A 24,755-nucleotide genomic window follows, 5' to 3' on the forward strand; every position below is an offset into this window, starting at 1 on the left:
ATTATCTTCCTCATCACCATCACCTTCCTCATCCTCACCAGTGGCCATCATCCTGGCATCTCCCAAGGACTACACCTCTCTCTCCTATTGCCCGCAGGCTGGGATGCAACTTGTATAATATGTTACGCTGATGCCACTATGCCTAATGCACATTCAGTAGGGGCTTCTCCCCTCTTCCTTATTTGTATTTCCTCACCATACTAATGTTGAGGTGCCCTTCTCCTATTGGTTAGTATACTAATGATCTCAATTTATTATCATATATGTCGATTCGATGATAGGGCATACTTGTGGTCAAACATCTGCGAATGTTATCTCATGTTCATGTAGTTATGGTAAATTCTGAGAAAATTTCCCCTTAAACACTTTATTCTCAGTTCCCCAAAACTTGGGGGTTACCATTGGGTCATTTATCTGTGCCAACGTTCATAGGCCTCAAGCTTTATGCTAAGTGCTGAAGCTAATGTTGTACAGGGTACAGGCCTTTAGGTTCCTTGCATTACTGCTGAATATAATAAATGTGGAATATAATGAAAGCAAGACAGTGAATATAATAAAGGCAATCTAGCCCTATGGTCTACAGAGGCAACACTTGTATCAACACCAAACAACACAACACAACATAAAACACCCTAGCCACCTCACTTTTCTTATGAGAGGGATGCCACTGAACTCAGTGGGACCAATCGTGTGAGTAAGGTAAACAGGATTTGGCTCATGGTTAGTAAAGCACTGGTACTTTAAGTGACAGTTCAAAATTGCTTTACAAGTGTCTGATACAACTCCTCTGAAGTTTGTGGAAGTTGGATGGGGCCTATGATGAACAATCAATAATTAAATTGGAAATAATGTAGTTTTAGAATTCTTTTAAAAATAGATATATCAATACAAATGTATACAGGCCTCCATTTTCAAAGAATGAATTTTAAGTGTACAGTAAAAGGTAAATACATGCACAAATAACTGGAAATATTTTTGTAAAAGCAATTTAAGAGTCTACCGCACTTGGACATAAGGAACTGTTGTGCAAACGACCTTGCCCATAATGGAACACTCAGCTGCACAATTACAGAATACTTTATTATTTTCAAAACTCAGGAAAAATGTCTATGCTTGCATCTGTGCCCCCTTCTTCATTAAAATACATGTCCTCTCCTATTTACATCTTCCTTTGTGTGAGCAAATTGCTTCTCAAGTATCATAGGCCCATAGCCAAACCAATAAAAGTGTAGGCGTGGGTGTTGAGATGATGGGGCAATTGTTTTGGAGGACCTGAGACAGGAGTAAAAATGTACATTTACCAGGATAATGTGCACGGGGGGTTTTATTATTTATTTAGCATTAACAATGCTTGTGCTGTATTAATATATGAAAATGAAGACAGCCCTTAAGACACAGCAATTTAAGAGACAGAGGCATGTAAATATTCAATAACAGAAGACTGGTCACCCTGGGACATCCAGAGGTTGGGATAACAAACTCACTTCTGGAAGAAGTGAGATTTTAGAAAGCATATGAAGCAAGGGACATGTGTACTTTACTGTAAGACTAGGAGACGTTCAAAACATATTGCTATTATGCTTATCAACATAGAGCCAGGTATCAAAAAAATGCTCAGCATACAATATCGGGGTCCGATTTTCTACACAGCTCAACTCCATTTAGGCACCTTCATGAAGTGGCCAGATTCTTCAGACGTGTTTGGTATTCCATGGCATCCATTGTTCTCAAGATCTCACTCCACTGGCACAATGGGAAGTGTTGGGCACTGCGGAAAACCGGGCCCATCGCGTTTAAGTGCCGCACTGGTACTTACGATTCACAAGCAAATACCAGAGTTATGTTCATACTGGATTCTGCTCATTGCCTCTCCAAAGTTCAAGGAGTCCTTGTCTATGAGTGTGTTTTATTATTATTATTATTTTATTAGAGCTGTCGATTAATCACAGTTAACTCATGCGATTAACTCAAAAAAATTAATTGCGATTAATCGCACTGTTAAACAATAGAATACCAGTTGAAATTTATTAAATATTTGTGGATTTTTTCTACATTTTCAAATATATTGATTTCTATTACAACACAGAATACAAAGTGTACAGTGCTCACTTTATATTATTTTAGATTACAAATATTTGCACTGTAAAAATGATAAACAAAAGAAATAGTATTTTTCAATTCACTCTATACAAGTACTGTAGTGCAATCTCTTTATCGTAAAAGTGTAATTTACAAATGTAGGGTTTTTTTGTTACATAACTGCACTCAAAAACAAAACAATGTACAACTTTAGAGCGTACAAGTCCACTCAGTCCTACTTCTTGTTCAGCCAATCGCTAAGACAAACAAATTTGTTTATATTTATGGGCAATAATGCTGCCCGCTTCTTATTTACAATGTCACCTGAAAGTGAGAACAGGTGGTCGCATGGCACTTTTGTAGCCGGTGGTGCAAGGTATTTACGTGCCAGATATGCTAAACATTTGTATACCCCTTCATGCTTCGGCCAACATCCCAGAGGACATGCTTCCATGGTGCTGATGCTCGTTAAAAAAATAATGTGTTAATTAAATTTGTGACTGAACTCCTTGGGGAGAGAATTGTATATCTCCTGTTCTATTTTACCCACATTCTGCCATATATTTCATGTTATAGCAGTCTTGGATGATGACCCAACACATGTTCGTTTTAAGAACACTTTCACTGCAAATTTGACAAAATTCAAAGAAGACACCAATGTGAAATTTCTAAAGATAGCTACAGCACTCGACCCAAGATTTTAAGAAACCGAAGTGACTTCCAAAATCAGAGAGGGATGAGGTGTGGAGCATGCTTTCAGAAGTCTTAAAGGAGCAACACTCTGATGCAGAAACTAGAGAACCCAAACCATCAAAAAAGAAAATCAACCTTCTGCTGATGGCATCTGACTCAGATGATGAAAATGAACATGTGTCGGTCCACATTGCTTTGGATAGTTATCGAGCAGAACCCATCATTAGCATGGACGCATGTCCTCTGGAATGGTGGTTGAAGCATGAAGGGACCTATGAATCTTTAGTGCATCTGCCATGTAAATATCTTGCAACACCGGCAACAACAGTGCCATGAGAACACCTGTTCTCTCTTTCAGGTGACAGTGTGACAAGAAGCGGGCAGCATTATCTCCTGCAAATGTAAACAAATTTGGTTGTCTAAGTGATTGGCTGAACAAGAAATAGGACTGAGTAGACTTGTAGGCTCTAAAGTTTCACATTGTTTTATTTATGAATGCAGTTATTTTTTGTACATAATTCTACATTTGTAAGTTCAACTTTCATGATAAAGAGATTGCACTACAGTAATTGTATGAGGTGAATTGAAAAATACTATTTCTTTTGTTTTTTTACAGTGCAAGTATTTGTAATCAAAAATAAATATAAAGTGAGCACTGTACACTTCGTATTCTGTGTTGTAATTGAAATCAACATATTTGAAAATGTAGAAAACATCCAAAAATATTTAAATAAATGGTATTTTATTATTGTTTAACAGCGCAATTAATCACACAATTAATCATGGTTACTTTTTTTAATTACACGATTAATCGTGATTAATTTTTAATCGCTTGACCGCCCTATATTTTATTATTATTATTTATTATTTCTGTCTTCAACTCTTGTATAATCATGACCTGTTTCACTCCAATGGTGACTGCTTTTCAGGCATAAGTGGATACAGTATGTGAAGCCTACAGGTATCCTTCTGGAAGAAAGAGGCTATTACTAATGCTGTGAAATAAATAATACTATGTGTTAAAACATAGGACAATTTCCCCCTACTCATTTTATAAAGCTTTTTTTTAATGCAAAGCACACACAGAAAGTGTTATTCAGCCATTTCTTGGTTTTGTTTTTTAAATAATTAATGTAGGAAAAAAGCATTTAAGTCTTTTACCTGGGGCTGGTTGACTATGGACAACCTGAGTTGCTGGCTTCGTTGTCAGAGAAGTGGAGTGACTTAGTCCATTTTCTGCTGGTGTTGGTCTGGGTTCATTATTAGCTTCTGATGGTGCATCCCCCTGATCAACCTAAAGATACAGAATATTTTACATTACTTTTCCAAATAGGTATATACATAATAAATACATGCAGGGGGAGGGGGAGGGAGTTATTTATTTCCAATCCAACCGTCTTGCCTCTTTTGATCCTGAAATTTCGTACAGGTTTTAAATACACTGCTCTAAAAGAAAAATCTGGACTTAGTAGCTTCAGTTTTCCACTGTATTGCAGTTCATTTTTGCAAGTTAACTTTCAGAAATACAGCACATATCTTTCTGAACAATTATTCTGAATGTATTTTTGTCTTGTATAACCTCAGAAAAAAAATTGTTAACAGGATATAATTCAGCTGAGTAGTTTTCAGCCACAAAACAGACAGGTAATTTACTCATTTATAATATGTATTAGTTAGCAATATCAGAGGTAAAACTACATGGAATCAGCATTGTGCTGCATCATAAAACCCTTCTAGAAGTAAGTAGAAGGTAGCAGGAAAATACCATTCAGATCCCTATTATGAACAAAATATGTGTATGGAACGGCTGCTAAATTTCATAGCTAATTTTACTAGACAGTGTAATTATTCATCAACTCTCAAGACATGCACACATACTTCTTATCCCCAGGATATAATATTCTCATAATTACACTCAACAGAGAGCATATAAACAATACCTCCATCCTGCTGAACTCTACATAAATGTGTCTCTGGTATCCAACTCATCTAAGCATTTTCCACAGCCTTTTCCTCCTTGCCAGTTCCCTTATGAACCCCTTACAGTTACTCTTGTGGACGTTAGGTTTACAAAGACATACAAGCACTCCATGCTCAGGGAGGAGGAGGAGGGACTCACAGCACTGGTAAGCTATTTGGATTTTCAGACGGCCAAAAAGAGTATGAAGAACTGGTTGCCATGGCACCAGCTGAATACAGTCCTGGCTTGTTCCTCAGGCTGCTTCTGTTTCCCTCTTTGAGGATAATCAAATTACAAGCAGAAGCAGGAGACAGCTGTCAGAATATCCGTCTGCCACTCTATCAAGAGGCAACACAGGTTCTGGTATAATTGTTTTACGCTAATTACACGGCCAGTTTACTGCAACCTGGCTCAACAGTCATATAACGTAACACTTTGTGTACTGTGAAGGGATCTCTGTCTCAACATCTTAATTCTAACACAGCTATACAATGGGATACAAGGATACCACCGCCATTGTGTCTATCAGGATATCCAATCTATTCCAACCACTTCATTTATCTCATGCATAAGCAAAACATGATCTGAACAGTGATGTGCATGTCCACTTTCATTCTAGAATGATCCTGTTTTTGGTAGAAGTCTTGGCTGGTTTTATTTTTTTCTTCTTTAAACACTGTTAAAGGAAGTCACGTTCAATAGTTTAATAAAAAGTGCTCTGCTAGTGAGAACTTGCACTGCATGAATGATTAATAAAAATAAAGCTAGACTTACAAGCTTGCATCCCAGCTTGCAAATTCATGCATGGAAAGTAAGGAGCCAATTTTGTGTGTGCAAGTGCACATTTTCTTTTTTGCCACCAGGTTGATATATGCTAATAAAATTCATGTAGCACTGCACCTTGTTTGCAAACGATTAACATGGCTGTTCAGTTTCGGGCACCAGAGATATTTCTTTCCAGAAACTAAATCGCAAACATGAGACAAGTTCAGGAAGTGAACAAAGAGCCATTTTTTGTGTAACAAGCAATTGAATCTTGTTATAAAGCACTTCCTCTTCTCATAATTCATGACTACCCACAATTCTTAAGTGAATGTGATTTTCCCTTAATGGAGAATATCACAGGCTATCTTTCTTAATACATTAGGCATTCCACCCTCATATTTTACATTTTAGTAGCGAGGTATAAAAGGAACATTAGTTTACAGGGGGTCGGCAACCTTTCAGAAGTGATGTGCCGAGTCTTCATTTATTCACTCTAATTTAGGGTTTTGCGTGCCAGTAATACATTTTAATGTTTTTAGAAGGTCTCTTTCTATAAGTCTATAATATATTACTAAACTATTGTTGTATGTAAAGTAAATAAGGTTTTTAAAATGTTTACGAATCTTTGTTTAAAATTAAATTAAAATGCAGAGCCCCCCGGACCGGTGGCCAGGACCCGGGCACTGTGAGTGCCACTGAAAATTAGCTCGTGTGCTGCCTTCGGCACGCGTGCCATAGGTTGCCTACCCCTGGTTTACATCCTATGCTTTGTCATGTCTTTAGTAAAAGACTGTGCTTACTCATCAAAGGTTAGTGTTCAGCAGGGAAGAGCAGTCTTATATAGATGCATAGGATTGGATTTTGTTCTACTATACACCAAAAAGTGGCACTGTAGCTACCTTCCACTCTAACCACACCTGATGTAAGGAGGAGGGGGGATCATCTCAGAAGATCCCCTATGCCTGACCTGATTCTTTCTTGTAAAAGGGACGTTATGCCAGCAGCATATGTAAAGGTAGGACCCCTTGTGCTCTGACTTATGACAAGGCTGGGTGACTTCGAATCAGTTAGCCACAATCGGTTCCTTGTAGCCACCACTCTCCACCCTGTCTGGATGTAGTGGAGATTTCGGGGTTACAGTCTCTGTTCACTCATGTCTGTGCATGTCAATAGCAGAGGGGTCTTTAGGAAGGATCTGAATGAGGAGAGAGTAGCGGCCGGGGTGCCAGCTCAGAATGGGTATTCCACGAGGAGGTGGTAATGGGCAAAGACACAGAGATAACCGTGAGAAGTGGGCAAACAGGACACTGAGGTTGTTATCATTGGCAGAATGCCACTTTTGGGAGTGTGGGAGGGGGCTCTGGGCTGAGCCTGGGGCAGGGGGTTGGGGTGCAGGGTGCGGTCTCTGGGAGGGAGTTTGGGTGCAGGAGGGGGCTCAGGGCTGGGGCAGTGGGTTGGGATGCGGGAGTGGGTTCAGGGTGCGGGCTCTGGGAGGAAGTTTGGATGTGGGAGGGGGCTCAGGGCTGGAGTAGGGGGTTAGTATGCGGAAGGCGGTTGGGGTGCGGGCTCCAGGAGGAAGTTAGGATGTGGGAGGGGGCTCAGGGCCGGAGTAGGGGGTTAGTATGCGGAAGGGGGTTGGGGTGCGGGCTCCGGCTGGGTGGCGCTTACCTCGAGTGGCTCCCGGAAGCAACCGGCATATCTGGCTCCTAGGCTCAGCGCTGCCCCGGCCAATGGGAGATGTGGAGTCGGCGCTCGGGGGAGGGGGAGCAGCGCTCAGAGACCCCCTGGCCACCCCTGCGCCTAGGAGCCAGAGGGACGTGCAAGTCACTTCCGGGATCCGTGTGGAACCAGGGCAGATAGAGAGCCTGCCTTAGCCCCGCTGCGCTGCCGACCAGCCTTTTAGCGGCCTATTAAAATCTCCTGGACTGGTTTCAGTAGCCACAGAGAGATCGATTCCGGGAAACTCCCGGCCAATCCGGGAGGGTTGGCAACCCTACCTGTGGCATGGCTGCAGGGTGAAAGGCACAGGGGTTAGTTACATGGCTCTACATCTGATGAGGACTTCCTCATGCCCAGGAATCTCCAGCTGGGGACCTGTGAGTGACTTCTGTTCCCTTTGTGCCATATGAGCAAAGGGAATGGAATGGGGGCAGAGTACCCATAAAATTGCTTCCTTATAAACTATTTTACACAGGCACATTAAAAAGTGTACTGGACTTTTATAGCTGTATAGCTACAATGCACAATTAAAGTATTAAAATGCTTCTAATTTTACAAAGTATTTTTCTGGGCCACAGCATTTTAAATATAGTAACTCTAAGGTTTGCAGTGAAGGAAGATCTGGACTCATGTAGTTGCCTGTGATCCAAAATTGAGAATTCATATCATGTTCAAATGTGCTTCTTTTCTGAAAATAAAGTGCTACATATTGCAAAAGAAATGATCAATTCTGTAGCTAATTCCCCTACTTTGCTGGTTTATTCCTGGATAGTATCATTCCAAACCTGTATCTGATTCAAACTGAGTACAATTAATTATTAAGTAATTTCTGTGGTTGCTAGCTTATGATTTTTCTGATTTTCACACCTGAAGGTTAACCTCTAATATCTCATTGAAAATTTGTCTATTTTCCTTCATCGATTGCTGGCAAGAAGCCTGATTAAATACATCAAAGGGAAAAAAATTCTATGCTAGGAAACCACTCATCTTTGGACATAATAGATAATCTTACAAATATAGCCTATATATTTGAAACTCCATTTAACAAAATTGAGTGTACACACGTGTGTGTGTGCAAATCTGAAAGTTCGACATAGAGTTACCCTTGCAAGTGTGATTTTTATGAGCAAACATGCACATAGAAAAGTAACATCCTTCACTCTGAAACCCTTACCCAAGAAGTTGAAAACAACAAGAACATAGTATGAAAAATACACAAAAGTTCAGGAATGAGAAAAATACATTTTTAGTGCTCAATCCATTTCAGATTGATTACCCAAGATGTATGTGTACCAAGACATGGTAGGAATGGGACACTTAAAATGAAACTTAATGTTGCAAATTTGCATGTATCTCCTGCCACTGCATCAGTTTTGCTAGTTTTACTGATAAACGCAATACCACAATCATGCCATTTTCCTCCTAAAACATACTTCTCTCCCACTGTAAAGTAAGAGCCTTTGCCCTAAGAGATTTCAAGCTGTTTGAAGTATGAGAGCATTAACCAAGACTGTTTGCAGCAATTTAACTTCCCATCTTCCTGTTTGCCTTTAATAAGTACTTTCTGACAATATTTTTCTTAGACTAACAAATAAGTGATAATCTTGTCCAAATCAAATGCATATTCACTTTTTATGCAAAAAATTACCTCTAGACGTGCTTAAGAGATTATGTTAAAAAAAGATTTTGCTACTAAAGTAGGATCTCATGTGTAGAGCGTCCTAGATAAACTTCTGAGATACTATTGAGTATTTCAATGTCCTCATTCAAGCAAACTTGTGAGACTGTACATAATAAAGAGACAAAGAGGCAAACTGTTGGCCAAGGAACTGTAATGACTAACTCATTTAATCTTATTTGGGGAGTGTATTCTTGGTTACAAAAGCGAGTTCAGTTGAGCTTTTATACCTTTGAGAATGAAGGATCCAGGAAATAGGGAAGGGGGCAAATAAAGGACTGTGGAGACCCTGTTTCCCTGCCTTCCAGGAATTAGGACTTAACTGCTTGTGCTGAATACCCTTTAACTCATGTGACGGACCTAGAGTATGACACAGGAATTGTTTAAAATCTAATGTTGGGATTTTCAAAGCCATTCGGGTGCCCAATTTCTAGTAACATTAATGAGAATTGGGAAGCCAAATTCCACAGGTGGTTTTTAAACCTCAACATAAATAAAACTATAATATGCATTTACCACTGAAAATCAGTGCATAATTGTCAGAGGCCCCCAGGCATGCACAATAATACACATATGTCTACATATGTTTGTACAATGACTGCACCTGCACAGGCAAATGTGAGTTTAGTCTTATAAATCCCTGGTACACGCACATCTTGAATACTGCGTGCAGATGTGGTCACCCCATCTCAAAAAAACCCATATTGGAATTGGAAAAGAGCAACAAAAATGATTAGGGGTATGGAACAGCTTCCGTATAAGGAGAGATTAATAAGACTGGGACTTTTCAGCTTGGAAAAGAGACGACTAAGGGAGGATATGATAGAGGTCTATAAAATCATGACTGGTGTGGAGAAAGTAAATAAGGAAGTGTAATTTACTCCTGCTCATAACACAAGAACTAGGGGTCACCAAATGAAATTAATAGGCAGCAGGTTTAAAACAAACAGAAGGAAGTATTTCTTCACAGAACGCAGTCAACCTGTGGAACTGTATGCCAGAGGATGTTGTGAAGGCCAAGACTATAACAGGGCTCAAAAAAGAACTAGATAAATTCATGGAGGATAGGTCCATCAATGGTTATTAGCCAGGATGGGCAGGAATGGTGTCCTTAGCCTCTGTTTGCCAGAAGCTGGGAATGGGTGACAGGGGATGGATCACTTGATGATTACCTGTTCTGTTCATTCCCTCTGAAGCACCTGGCATTCGCTCCTGTCGGAAGACAGGATAGTGGGCTAGATGGACCTTTGATCTGACCCAGTCTGGCCATTCTTATATGTTCTTAGTGATAAGTGCTTATGCAAACAAAGGCACAAAGATGAACCATTGAAAATCTGGCTTCTACAAAATTACAGTTAAACTAGAGCAATAGGTCTGAATTCTCATTCACACAAAGGACTCTACACCACTCTGGTAGTTTAATGGAGCCTTATAGTGGATGTAAAGGGGCCTTTGTGTAAATGAAAATTGGGCTCATAATGTGGAGACATCAGAATTTGTGCAGCAGGTGAAGAGAAACTCTCCTCCTGTGAAGAGAATACAATTTTCAGAGACCAAAATAGAAAGCCCTCAAAATTCCTGCAAAATTTGTAATATTTTCAAAGAAAGCGAATGATATAGTCCTCTCACTGGGACTTGGAAAACCACACGATCAAAATGCTAAACAACCATGAGGGTCTGTGGTTGGTTGTTTTCCCCCCTGCATGTTGTGTGACATCCAACACTTTTTCACTAAAGATCAGATTCTGATACCCTTACTTCATTTGACCATGCATAACCCTATGGACTTGAAGAGGATCCCACATGGAGTACAATGAACACAACGTAAGTGTATCAAAATCTGGCCCTTAGATAATGGGTGGGATTTTGAAAAGTCCATAAGTGACTGATGAGCACAAGTCCCACTGACTTTCAATGAAGTTCTAAATCATGTAGATGCTTTTGAAAATCCCACCAAATATGATGAATTTTCAGTGACTGAAGTCTCCCTTACCTCTTTCTTTACCTCTTCTTCATCCTCCAGTGTGAGTGCTGCCAGCTGTTTAGCTCTTTGTTCCATCAAGTTTACGTATCTAATTGGATTGGATAATGCTTCAATCACATCTGGAAATGAAGTAAACATTTCAGGTCAAAGTTAATCTATGGTTTTAGAGATCATTAAGTGTTAAGAAGGTGCATAGTTTTTCTTGAAATCTATTATTCAGAGTTATCACTTGGACATCAGAATCTTCAGTGAATGTGTGACTATGCCGTCATACCAAAGGCATTAACCGTGAAACCCCATTTATGGAACTATACATTCCGCACATGTTTAGGCCAATATGTAGGTGAGAATTTTAATCCCTATTTTATTACTGTGAGAGGTATTGGGGGAAGAAAAGGTAGGAGAAATGCTGCTGCTTTGAATGAGTTTCTTTTGTCTCTCCTATGTACTGTGTTTTTAAATTTATGTCCAAAACACTTGGAGCCTGGGATGAGCACTCTTTGGGGGCAGTTTTAGGATGGGATTCTCTAGCCTGTTCAGCATTGGCCCAACTCTGCTCCCACTGAAGACAATGGTAAAACTCCCAATGTTTAGTTAGGACAATGCTGAGCGCTTTTGAACCCTTACGTTCACACTAATATTTTTTTAATTGCACATTTGCAATATGATCTTGAAAGAACCACCCAGGTTTATAAATGACTCCAAAAATTAAGTACATCATTTTTCTTTGAATCTCACAGTCACTGCATATTGTTTATATTACAAAATCCCAAGACTACTGGCTTCTTTAGGGCTACCCAAAGTCTGCTAGGAAATAAGTACTTAGGCCCCGATCCTTGACTGTGATCTGAGCAGGCAGCCTGCAGACTGTTACACCAGTTTTATACAGTGATGTTTCAGGCTCTCTGTCACAAACAGATTGAGAAGGTTCCAAAGACTTGTGTATTTAATTTTACCTTTGTAGTTCATAGTTTAATAGTTACCTGCATAAGTATCGGGTACGTAGTCTTTAACGTCTATGTACACAAAGACTGCTGGCAGCATCAAAGGCTGGTTCCGCTCATTCCTCAGACAGATGTAGTGATAGCCTGGAATATAAGAGCAGTCCAGTCCAGAATGTAAACTCTGTCCAATGTAATTATATTATTATTCATTATTTATATAGTGCCCAAGTGACCTAGGCGCTTTAGAGACTGTGGGAAGGCAAATCCTTACTCAGAAAAGTTTACAAGCTACGTAGACAACATACTGACAAGGGAGCAGGTGAAAGGTGCAAGACAGCACTATTAAGAAAAATCTTTTCCCCTTTATTTTTAAACTATTGACCAATTTCTTGTTCTTTGGCTCATGTCAATCTGCAATTTGATTGGAGCTGGGTGCCTTTTTTTTGGCGAATATCAGTCAAATGAAATAAATTTGGGAATTTGACATGAATTCGCCCAATAGTTTCAGCCAAAAGTAATTTGGGGATACCAAGATGCCATTCACAAAATGGCTGGAGGAGGAGGAGATGGTGGTGGTGCTCTCCTTATAACTTTTAGCTAAATGCTTAGGGCACTCATTGGAGATGTGGGAGAGCCAGGTTTAATTTTTCCCTCTGCCTGACGTGGAGCAAGGATTTGAATGTGGGTCTCTCATATGGCACAAAAATGTCGGTGTTAGTGCTAGCCTCTTTCTAACCACCATCTGCTCCTCCTCCTCCGGCTGTTTGGTGAATTCAGCCCTTCAAACATGCTTGAAACAAAATGTTTTGGGTTGAATGAAACTTGGTTTCTTTGACCTTAAATGATTTTTTTCAATGTGCCCAACTTTTTCCGCATTTTTTCATTTCAGTTCGACCTGGACCGAAATGATTTTTCAGAAGTGCCAGCGAACAAAAGAAATCAGTTATTTCCCTAGCTCTAATTTATATAATTCTTTGAATTTTTCTTATTGTTTTCCAGTTAGTTTGGATTGATTTGGCTTTGTAACCCTACTTTATTTTGATTTAAAATCTTTATATGTACTTCCGGTCAAGATACTCAGAGAGCTGCAAAGTTAATTAAAAGGAATCAGGATGCCGTAATATGCACACAACATGAATACCTGACAATAAAAAACCCAGAGAACACCAGAACAAATGACATGGCAACATATTTAAAAAGACTGGGGATGGGGGATGAATCCTTCACATTGGCTAAAAATTAAAATACACCTACAATATGAGCATTTGCAGGCAATTTTGAAAGTGTGAAAGGATGAGCCAAGCTGACTGTCCCATGAGAGCATGTTTCACACCTTCAGTGTTTCCACCCACCACAGCTAAAGCTCTCTGAGCAATCGACCTCAGAAACAATGACTGAAAAGGAGAAATGTCAATGAGGACTGTCACTCCCCTTCTTTCGAAATGGCATCATGGCTATAATTGACCAGTAAACGCCATCAACTGCGTTGTATGTTTTAGTTCTGTAGGTTTTCTTGTTTCATTCTAGATTTAACTTTGGGGTGATTTGGGTGTTTCTCTTCTCATGGATGGTATAAACATATTCAAAATTATTTACTTTTTTTTAAAAGCAAAGTTATAACTAAAGCTGAAATAATACAGTACCAAATTCGGTGACTTTCTCTATCGGCTGCATACGCTGGACAGAGCCTCAGATGCCATAAATCAACATAGCTGCATTGAAGTCAACAGAGTCATACTGAGGGTCTGCCATGTTGGTTCTCTTCACTACAGCAGAGCCATAATCTTACCTGGTCGAATTGCTGAGACAGGCAATATCCGATGTCCAATAAACTTTCCTCCTTCTTCGTATACGGCTATCCTCAAACATGCCAGAGAAGGCAGAACCACCTACAGGGACACATTTGGTACAGTTATCTGTTGTCTGCTATAAATAAGAAAAGCTCCTTCTGCATACAAGGAATATAGCAGAGCAGAAAGATAAGGCTCTAGTGAGCTAATAAAGAGTTCTATAACCATACTAGGAGTTTGCCATAAAACAGGTCGGAGGGCATACGACCCGGGTATTAAAAGAATTCTGAAATGATCATGCTTCAGTCAAGTAACAGGTGGCATCACATCTTCTTTACAGGCGAATAACTCATTGATAGGGAATGTCTAGAACAGCCAAATCTGAAGCTGAGAACTTACCTCTACATTTTCAAAGCAGCATGTGGCTCTTTAGCATCATGCCTCTCATTAGGCCTGAATGAGGCTTTGAAAATGTAGAGTTTAGTGACAATGTAAGAGGTGAAATCATGAGTGTCACTCAGAACCGATGTGTCCTAAGGACTCCTTAATTAATTAAGCAGGGCAGTGATAAGCACATTAGCGCTGCTAAAACCATCAAATAACAAATCCATCAATCGGTGTGTTTTAAGAGGGAAAAGTCTGAACAGGTTGCTAGACCTTAGTTATTTAATTACATAAAGCATCCTGACAGGCTGAATAGATTGAGGCAGTTTAGCATGCTTGCATAATGCCAATAACAGTTCCCTTCATGAGTGCTTTCCCTTGCACGGCTACACCTAACAGAGCTGTCCACTGCTATAGCCAGTGCTTCAGAACACCTATGCTGCCTTTCAGGGATCAGGCAAACGATGTTTACTGGACAGGTGAAGCCAGGGCAGAGTTGGGTATGCCTGGGATGCTAACCTTAGCCTCAGTGAAAGGATGGAAAAGTCCTTCAGGGTTGTACTAAGTTCCCAGGGTTGCTACAATGGATGGGCCTTGGTGGTGGAGGAAGAAATACATTAAAAGACTATAATAGTAGTAGGCCAGAAAGGAACCTGCACTAACTTCATAAACAAATACATGATGTGATTTCTTTCGAAAGAGAGATTGCTCTGGTGATATATTAAATAGCGTGTCTTTCTCCAGGAGGACGGGTGATTTGGTAGGAAATCAGTCTGCCTGTGCGAGAAGGATTAATCTTTTCCTTTATGAGGTAAGATATGTGAAAGAACTGAGCTTGGAAGGCCTGTCCCTTTCGAAAGCACTTGTTCATGGGGATCAATATTCAAGAGAGCGGGAAGGCCCAGGTGAGCTAGGGCCTAGATTTACAAAGCAGAACGCAGTCAAAGAGGAGCTTGCAGCTCCCAGTCCAACAAGGAGTAATGAGACATTTCCTATCACCCAGCTTATTTCTGGCAACAGACACATCCCCCAGTCCTTATCCCTGGCACATGGGGATAGTACAGGGTGTGTGTCACAGAGCTGTTGAGCATGACATCATCAAATATTAACCCTACAGGGCTCTCCAGTGGGATGTAGTCTTTTGTCAGATTGGCCATGACCCACGGCTGGTTTTTCTGCAAGCCATCAGACAGAAGGGCTTGCTTGCTTGAGTAGAGTCCTAGAAAGGCAGTCTCTGATTTCATCCTCAAAAGCTCTGTGCCACTGGACCTTTTCTGCTGACAAGAACAGGGACCCAGGAGTCTGGACTGTTCATGTCCCAAAACAAGGCCTATTTGAAACCAAAACCGTGCTTGGCTTTGAATGAACATTCTTACATTGTCTTAAATGTTAGTAAAGGCCCAAATCCCACAAGTAACAGACTCTACCTTAATTCCTACCCAACCGAATGGTACTGTAAAAAATATGCATCATATCTCATTACTGTGTCGTAGAGAAGCCATGTCTAAATAAACATACGTGTTGTAAGACTGGTTAAACATGCATCATTTTCTCAGAACACACTATGTAGAAATCAGTGTTTTATTTACTGGATGTTTATATTTCACCTAAAAATATGTAGGCACTTAGTTTAACCGCCCACTAACAACAGATTATATGAGTTAATCTTCAAGTCACTCAGAATAATAATCCAGGCCCATTATGAGCCTGGAGGCTCCCAAACATTATGGTAAAACCGGTAACAGAAATAAAATATATTAATTAAAGGCCCATGAGAACAACAACAACAACAAAATGCTAGTGCTGTTTCCAAAATCCAGCCCCGGCAGAACACCAAAGGGAAGGAGATCAGCAGACAGAGCCTTCAGGTGAGGGAGCCCTACTGCAACTCCTAGAAAGCTGAGTTTCAGGCACTGACTGTGCGAGTGCCTCCATGAGCTTTAATTGCTGTCATGGGACGTCAGGAAAAGGCAGTTTCTCTACTTGATCCAAGACTAATTAACTGCATTATCCAGTAAACTAAAAATAGACAATACTACAGCTCTCTTTAGGAAATTGGCTGCATTCCCATTTATAAAGCACTGTGAGATACCAATGCTGCAGGGGCATAATTCTGAAAGATGCTTAGCACCCTCAGCTCCCATTGACTTTGCAGGATTGGGTCCTCTGGGTAAAATTTTCCAAAGCACCTAAGTAACTCAAGAGCCTATGTCCCGTTGTAAGTGAATCGGATTTAGGCTCTTAAATCATCTGGTCCCAGATTATTAAAGGTATTTAGGTGTTGCTGTGCTCAGCATTGCAATGCCTAATTGATTTAGGAACCTAAATTTTCTAATCAAAAGGGATTAAGGCACTTAGGCATCAAAATCCCATTGACAGTCAATAGGATAGGCTCCTAAGTGCCTAAATCACTTTATAAATGAAACTTTGGCTCCTAAATGCAATGCTCAATGCAGCAACACCTAAATACCTTTACAAATCTGGGTTTCATGCACTTTGGAAATTTTTGCCTGGTATGTACAGAGGCCCAATCTTGTGTCAATGAAGCCAACAAAGTTACATCAGTTGACTGATTTCAGTAGGAGCTGGCTTGATTTCACTGGAGCAGGGGTGGGCTCTACAGGATAGCTGTTTCAGAGTCTCTTAAACTATCTCTTCAGCAAATGCAATCACTCTGATTTTCTGTAAAACACAAAATTAACCTAGTGGAAAGCAATAAAATAATCACTGTGCACTGTAGGGAAATAAACATCACACCAACCTTCTTAAATACTATGGGTTCTTCTTCCCATACAGGATTAACAGCATTGCCTTGAGAGGTCTTTGTCTTTAAAGCTTTTCGTCTTGTATCCACAGGCAGGCCAAACATGTCTACTTCTACATAAATACCAACTTTTTTATCCGAAAGAAACTGACCTGAAATTATCTAGAAAACAAGATAGGTGTGTTTGTAAGTGATTAATAAAGACAGCTTAGTGGATTCTGAAATGTCTGGCTGAAATTCAGGCTGCAGACTTTCTAGTGATGGTTTAGTTCTCTCCTAAATAAACCCCAAACTCAAAGCAAGCATTCTCTAATATTGCAAATACAGGACTGTAACATAACGTTATGGTAAATAAAAAGATAAGGTAACACCAGAGCTAGGTGTAGTGATGTTGCAACAAAGGCAATGATAAAAGAGCAGATGCACTTGTTTCGTTTTTGTCTCCTTCCAGCCTTTTTTTTTTTTTTTTTTTTAAAGGTTGTTGATGAATTCCCTGAGTAACAAGGAGCAGACGGATATTCAGCCAATGTCAGGGGATCTTAAAGAACCTCGGATTTGCCCGAAGTATGCCAGCTCCCATTCATTTGTGAGGCCTCAGCATGTACCATGCCATGACATCACAACTAGCACAATCGCTACTGGACAGTCAGAAGGAGCCAACTTCTGGCAATTGCCACATTGCTCTTAGGGACTCATTCCTGCAAAGTGCTGAGCATCCCCCGAGAGCTCCTGAATGACCTCCATTTAGATGTGGTCTCAAAGCTGCCAGCCACCTCTTTAACACATGCCCTCACACCTCTGCTTTGCCACAGCTGACTTGTGCCTGCAACCTCAAGGTGGATATCAGTTCCCTCCTAGTGAACAAAACAGGATATTTTGTGGGTGGCTTCTGGACAGGGGAGATGGTTTGGCTGAATAGACCTATTAATGAAATAAAATGTTTTTGTAACTCTGGGTATGAAACCATGACTTTTATAACTTCCTGAGCTCATTGCAAAAACAACCCTATTATTGTATTAATTGACACTATACAATTAATTTGGGGGAGGGATAGCTCAGTGGTTTGAGCATTGGCCTGCTAAACCTAGCGTTGTGAGTTCAATCCTTGAGGGGGCCACTTAGGGATCTGGGGCAAAATCTGTACTTGGTCCTGCTAGTGAAGGCAGGGGGCTGGACTCGATGACCTTTCAAGGTCCCTTCCAGTTCTAGGAGATGGGATATCTCCATTAATTATATAGACACTAAACAGCATGCTCTGTTGCTCATCTCAGTGCAAGTTAGCATTTAGCATGGACTAGGGATGTTTTCAAGGTTATACGATTTGAAATACAGCACCTCATAAACAAAAGCTTAAAAATTTTCAACCTCTTCTTAACTTTCCTGGTAAGTCTTATGCGATGGAAAAGAAAAGAGATTGGAAAGGAAATTAAAAACAAAACACAAGAAAATTTACTTAATAGGCAATATTCCTTCAAAATTTGAGCGTCTGTTTTTTTAGGAATTTAGATACCGTGGAGTTTAAAAATTAACTCTGCCCCACTACAAATTAAGCGTATCTCATTGTCTCAATTTACAGTATGTCTACACTGCAATTGGAGATGTGACTGCAGCACATGTAGACATGAGTTAGCTCTAATCTAGCTAGAGTGAGTACCAATAGGGTAGCCATGGCAGCATGGACTTCAGAGGGGGCTAGCTGTCCATGTAAGTGTCCAGGGTTCTGGGTAGGCTTGTACAGGCTATGCTGAAGCCTGTGATGCCACACCTTCACTGCAGTTGGTCCTGTGATGGGGTGTACAAACCCCATACTGGAAAGGTACAGGTTAAAGAGATGCCCTGGGCCTGGGCGGCTCTGCTGCACCACACCTGCAACACCTGCACAGGCTGGAGGAAGAGCTTACAAAGGGGAACACTGTCACTTAGTGGCACTGGCAGGCAGGCTGTGGAGGTGAGCTGACCTATACTCTGAGCTTGTGAGAAGGTGCACCATGGAGCTCTTGCTGCCTGAGACCTGGCTATGGTGACCTGACCGAGCCTACAGAGAAGGGACCGGTGATTCTCTGAAGGCCAAAGACTTTATTTTTGTGTTTTAGTTCTTTACTTTAGCTGGTGGGAAAAGAGGGGCCTGGTAGGAAGTGACCCAGGGAGACAGCCGCATAGCATTTTAGGGTGCAGGATTTAGCTGCCTACCACTGGGTCCTGGATCGGAGCCCAGTTGACAGGGTGGGCCTGGGCTTCCCTACAAACCTCTGCAGAGGGGCAACTACAGAAGCCTATTCCTGAAGTGGGGAACTTAGCTGGGGGGGAGAAGCCCCTGAAGATAAAAGGGTCTGGCTCTGCGATATTGACCCAAGGGGTAGAGTCCTGAGCATCCTGCTTAATCCTGAAGGCTCCCCCACTGTTGGACTCTATACATATCCTGAAAGGGACAGACTTGAATACATGACCTGGCTGGAGGGCGGAGTCACCAGAAAGACAGACGACTGCAGGGTGAAGCAGCAGTAAGAAAGGGGGATGCCCAGAAGATAACCTGCCACACCCCGGCCTGACCACTAGGCTGCGCTGGTGATGAGCGTCCCTGCAGTGTGGACACACCTAAAGAAGATCTGTCAGGGCTCCAGATAAACCAGAAATATGTCCAGGTTCTAACATAAACAGAATTTTCAACAACTGTGTACATACCTTCACAGACAAGGTGTTGGCTACTATTCCATCCACAATACTTTCAGTAAATGGGTCAAAATGTTTGTCTGGTCGTCTCATAAACTCTGGCTTTAGCCTGTAACCACTTTTGCCATTGTATTCATACATCCCCATGTTTATTTGCATAGACAAATCTAAGCAATAAAAATATCATGAGGAATTAACTTCTGGATAAGTATCAAATATACAAAAACAAGTACAGCTGCAGTAATATGACTAAGCACAGTGTGAATAAACAGCTATTTCTTGAGCACTGCTGTCACTTAAGCCTAGGTTTCAGGAAATCTTTCACTGAAAGACTGAAGTTTCACTCACACAATCCTCAGTGGCCACCATCTTGGATTCTCTCTGTAAGAGGAGGGAATTCTCTAGAGATGTTCCAGAAGATGCGGAGTAACATTTTCAAAAGAGCCTAAGGCCTAGATTTTAAAGGTATTTAGGTGTTGCTCTGCTCAGCGTTAAAGAGCCTAAGTGACTTAGATGGCTATGTCTCATTTTCAAAAGTGAGTTAAGCTCCTAAGTCCTGTTGACTTTAGGGTGACCAGATGTCTGGTTTTTGACCGCATCACCCGGTCGAAAAGGAATCCTTGCAGCTCCGGTCAGCACCGCTGACTGGGTGGTTGACTATCTGGTTGGTGCCGCCGCACAACGGGTCTGGCAGGCTCCCTGCTAGCCTCCACACCTCGCAGCTTCTGGGAAGCAGCCAGCATGTCTCCACTCCGGCTTCTACGCATAGGGGCAGCCAGGAGGCTCCGCATGCTGCCCCCACCCCAAGCGCTGCCCCCGCAGCTCCCATTGGCTGGGAACCGCAGCCAATGGGAGCTGCGGGGGCGGCGCCTGTGGCTTGGGCTCCGCACTAAGCCACCTGACCCACCTCCACGTAAGAGCCGGAGAGTGGACATGCCGTTGCTTCGGGCAGCTGCTTGAGAAAAGCACCACCCAGTGCCTGTACCCCTGACTCCCTCCCAGGCCCCAAGCCCCTGCCCCAGCCATGATCCCCATTCCGCCCTCCAAATCCCTCGATCCCAGCCCGGAGCACCCTCTTGCACTCCAAACCCCTCATCTGCAGCCCCACCCCAGAGCCCGCACCCCCAGCCGGAGCCCTTACTCCCCCCCCACACACTCCAACCCACGTGCCCCAGCCCTGATCCCCCTCCTGCCCTCTGAACCCCTTGGTCCCAGCCTGGAGCACCCTCCTACCCCCAAACCCTGCATCTCCAGCCCCACCTCAGAGTCTGCACCCCCAACCAGAGCTCTCACACCCCCGCGAACCCCAACCCCCGCCCCAGCCCAGAGCCCCCTCCTGCACCCCAAATTCCTCATCCTCAGCCCCACATCAGAGCCCGCACCCCCAGCCGGAGCCCTCACCCTGCCCCGCACCCCAACTCCTTGCCCCAGCCTGGAACCCCCTCCAGCACCCTGAACCCCTCATTTCTGGCCCCCACCCCGGAGCCTGCACCCCCAGCCAGAACCCCCTTCCCATACCTCAGCTCCCTGAACCAGCCAGGTGAAAATGAGCCAGTGAGTGAGGGTGGGGAGAGGCAAGGGTATTCAGTTTTGTGGGAGTAGAAAGTTGGCAACCCTAGTTGACTTTCAATGAGACGTAGGCACCTAGATGTACAATTTCCCTTTTGTGCACGCACATGCAGGTGTTTGTGGGAACAGCGAGCATGCATTTCACGGGATGCACCCATTGGGCCCGCCTACGAAAATCTGGCCTTGTCATTATGTACTTTGCCAAGAACAGTTGAATCCAGGTGTTATTGCAATAAAAATGATTAATAACAGTTATCTCTGGAGACTGAGGGAAAGTTAGTTATATTTTCAGTTCATTACACAACATAAAGGTGCTGCTATTAACATGCGAATATTTGCAGGCCTACATATGAGATACTTTTATTTTTTCCAATACACAGAAAACCATTTTTACATTTCAGAAACTGCAATATGGTAACGGCTGGTAAATGACGGCTCTTTAAGATGACCACTGTGTGCATGTTGAACTACAGTATAATATGCTAATGAATTTGAGAATAACTTGGGTTCAGTGATAGGAATGAACAAACAGCTTTCTAGAACTGGTCAATAGCCCAACATCTTTTGTTGAACAAAACAACTCTCTTGGCTTCCAATCACAAAACCTATTGAAAAAGTACAGCCCACTAAACCAAGAAAAAGCTGAGACTTACCTACAGTTTGGAAGTTAAGAGCAACCAGTTGACAGCCAGCATTCCAGAAGACTTGTGGCATGTAGTTTGAGGAATCTACACGTGTTCCCTTTGGATAAATCCTGCTAAGCTGCCTTTTGTTATATCTAGGTGGTGAATGGTTAAGATACAGAACATTTGGCAAAATAACTATATATACTTTCAGTCATTAAATGTAGATGCTCTTTACAGAACAACAGTAGGTTGCTTAGTGGAGTTCTCCAAACATACTACATCCACAGATTCACGTTCTTGGGAGGGCGGCTAGCCTATACACATACTCAGGTGTCTAAGTTGAGGTTATAAAATGATACATGACATACTTTTCTTTTGTTCCTGTGAGGGCTAACAGACTCTAAAGAAGCAAGGGAAAAACATGGGCAAGTGTGGATCTTAGAAGACAATATATTTGTAACTTCAGTTACACAGTAAAGAATCGAATATGGTCCTAAATTGCCTCTACAGAAACGAACCAAAGCTGGACTGAGGAAAGCCGAGTTAAGAAGTAACTGCTCTCCTCACATGAGTTTCAGATCTAGCCTCCACATAGAGAAAGCAATGGTGAGTAAACTGATGTAGCGAGCCTGAGCTTCAAATGGCCACTCCACAAATTTTGGATATGGGAATCCATTGCAGTCTAGATGTAGAAGTTGCTCTCAGTTAATGTTCCGTAAGGCCATATTGTACCTGGATCCCTCTTTGTGAACTGCAGGCTTCAAAAGAGACAAGGACATACACTGAGAGTTGTTAAACTGAAATGGACTCCCCTTTAGTTATTTTTCTCCAGAAAATAAATCAGAGCAGCTAGCTCCTGGTAATCAGGGAAGAATCAACTGTGACCAGGAATCAAACTCCCATATGACTATGCAAAGTACTGAGTTACCCAGATGATCGCTCTCTGACAAATTGTCCTTTGTTTCAATTTATCTTCTACCATTTTATATAACAAAGTACCATTGCTTTGTTTTCTCACATGCTCACTAATGATTTGACTCACTCTTCCTCCCCAGGTCTTCAATCTGTATTTTAAGATGATCCCTTTTGCCCCTAATCCACATCGCAAGAATTCACTCTCAAAGCTCAATGAGGTCTCATCAGATGCCAGCTCCCTTTGCTAATGGAAGAGGTAATCAAGTTAAAGTTAGGCTAGATTCCAAACTTCCCAAACTCATGTCTCCAAATCCCAATGATGAACCATAACGGCTCCTACTCAGATTTACAAAAGCACAGAATGCATCTTTCTGAATGCCAAGGATACTCCACGAATTCCACTGGAGACTTCGTGAGTTGCTCAAGCCCTTTGGTTTCCACAAAGGAAGACATTTCAAAACTCCTGTTGCGTTCTGTAGTTCAAAGGGGGAAAACAGTGATAGATTAGAACATTGTTGTTTGCCAGGTTGTCGTAGCCACACTGGTCCCAGGATGTTGTAAGACAAGGTGGCTGAGGTAATATCTTTTATTGGACCAACTTCTCATGGTGCAAGAGACAAACTTTCAAGCTGACATATAGTAGAGCGGCAAATTAATGGGTTCATCGCAGTGCCTATATTCCATCTGCTATTCAATGACTTACCTATTTCACATCACCGTTCATATCATCAAATGATTTCCAAGATTTCCTTTTTCCATTCTTTTTAAAATATATTTAAAATTAAAACGCTTGACAAAGCCACATGTTTGGGGAAATTAAAACCACAAATAAAAGGAAAACAAAACAAAAGTTTCTGAGCCAGTGAGCCTCCAGAGTTTGAAAACATTCATTAGGTTAGACACAGCACTAACCCCACACTTTAACAGCTGCAAACCCCAGCTTTTACTACATGGAGTGCTAGGGGAGTGACTGATCTCATGAAAGGGGAGGGGGAGCGCTGAGGTAAAATGCAAGCGCACACCAGGGTGCAAACATTGTCCAGTTCTCTCCTGCTTACTGCAGGGCTTTGCTAGCTTTTCCAGTATTTCTTCTGGTGGCATCCAAGACGAGGATGGAAAATGTCAAAGAGAACAGTCAGAAGTACAGTGTCCTGTCAACTATTTTAATAGCCCATTTTCTTGCTGTTCAGGATGAATAAAAAATCAGCACCGCTGAGCAGCAGTGGCAGTCATGCTACTTTAAAAAACTTGCTCATCCTATGGAGTTTGCTACCGCAACAGCCCACAGGTACAATTGCTGTCAGCTGGGTGTTAAAAGTGAGGGAAATGTCATGATGAAGGGTATGATTTTGGCATGGCCATTGTTAGTAAATTTCACAGCAGAGGTGTGGGGAAAAAATGGTAAGTCATGGAAAGGTCACCAAAGAATGCAGTACACAACGATATAGTGGGAGTGCTGAAAACTGAAGCCCAGAGCTTGGGGTTTGGAGAGTAAGTCCACCCTGGATTCATTCTATTCCACAAGGCTGGGTCCAGCTCCCCACTGCCGGCGTTCTGACCTGGCACATGGGGTTGCAGTGCCACTCTGGTTTGGCCCATCTGCTCCTCCTTCTTCTGAGGGGTGGATGGGACAAATCCAAGTGACATAGCCTAGCACAATGCCACTAGGTTTCGGGCCCAATCAGATGTGTTCTTACAGCCATTGCCAAGGTTCCTTGGAGTTTAATCAAATTCACCATTTGTGTGACTGCCGTGACAAATCTGTAGCCCAAGTTACGACCCATTGTATAATGGGATATGACAAATCTTATGTCGCTACGTTCCTACAGCCACAGTAAAGAAATGGTTGATAAAGAAAGTTTGCTTATGTCTCAAATAGAAACATGGGAACTGCCATCCAGAATCATCCCAGTACACTCTCTAACCCAGTAGCCTGTCTCCTATGGTAGGTGTGCCAGATGCTTCAGAGGAAGGAGTAAATAATCCTGTAATGTAATAATCTGTCCATATAAGAAATTTCTTCCCAACTCCAGGCAGTTAGAAGCTGGCTCATGCTCTGAAGCAAGAGAGCTTATATCCCTTCTAAACGGTTTGCCTAATATAGTTGTGGATGGTCTCACTTTCCATATAAGTATCTAGTGCTTTTTAAAAAAAAGTTGCTGGTGTTACTGGTAGTTGTGGTAATGAGTTCCATACAGACCATCAGGTACCCATC

At 41.9% G+C, this 24,755-nt stretch overlaps 1 protein-coding gene across 1 annotated transcript in view; it reads right to left on the reverse strand.

The window, feature by feature from the left end:
- PLCB1 (phospholipase C beta 1) overlaps positions 1-24,755 on the reverse strand; it is a 633,260-nt gene that overhangs the window by 114,800 nt on the left and 493,705 nt on the right. Inside the window, exons 17-24 of the mRNA XM_065400502.1 lie at positions 22,929-23,013; positions 21,653-21,777; positions 19,443-19,597; positions 16,758-16,922; positions 13,612-13,711; positions 11,862-11,966; positions 10,888-10,997; positions 3,934-4,066 (exon numbers count right to left, since the gene is read on the reverse strand). Coding sequence (XP_065256574.1) covers positions 3,934-4,066; positions 10,888-10,997; positions 11,862-11,966; positions 13,612-13,711; positions 16,758-16,922; positions 19,443-19,597; positions 21,653-21,777; positions 22,929-23,013 — 978 coding nt within the window. The remainder of the gene's footprint in view (positions 1-3,933; positions 4,067-10,887; positions 10,998-11,861; positions 11,967-13,611; positions 13,712-16,757; positions 16,923-19,442; positions 19,598-21,652; positions 21,778-22,928; positions 23,014-24,755) is intronic.

Source organism: Emys orbicularis, chromosome 3 (assembly GCF_028017835.1).
Source record: "Emys orbicularis isolate rEmyOrb1 chromosome 3, rEmyOrb1.hap1, whole genome shotgun sequence".
Lineage (NCBI taxonomy): Eukaryota > Metazoa > Chordata > Testudines > Emydidae > Emys > Emys orbicularis.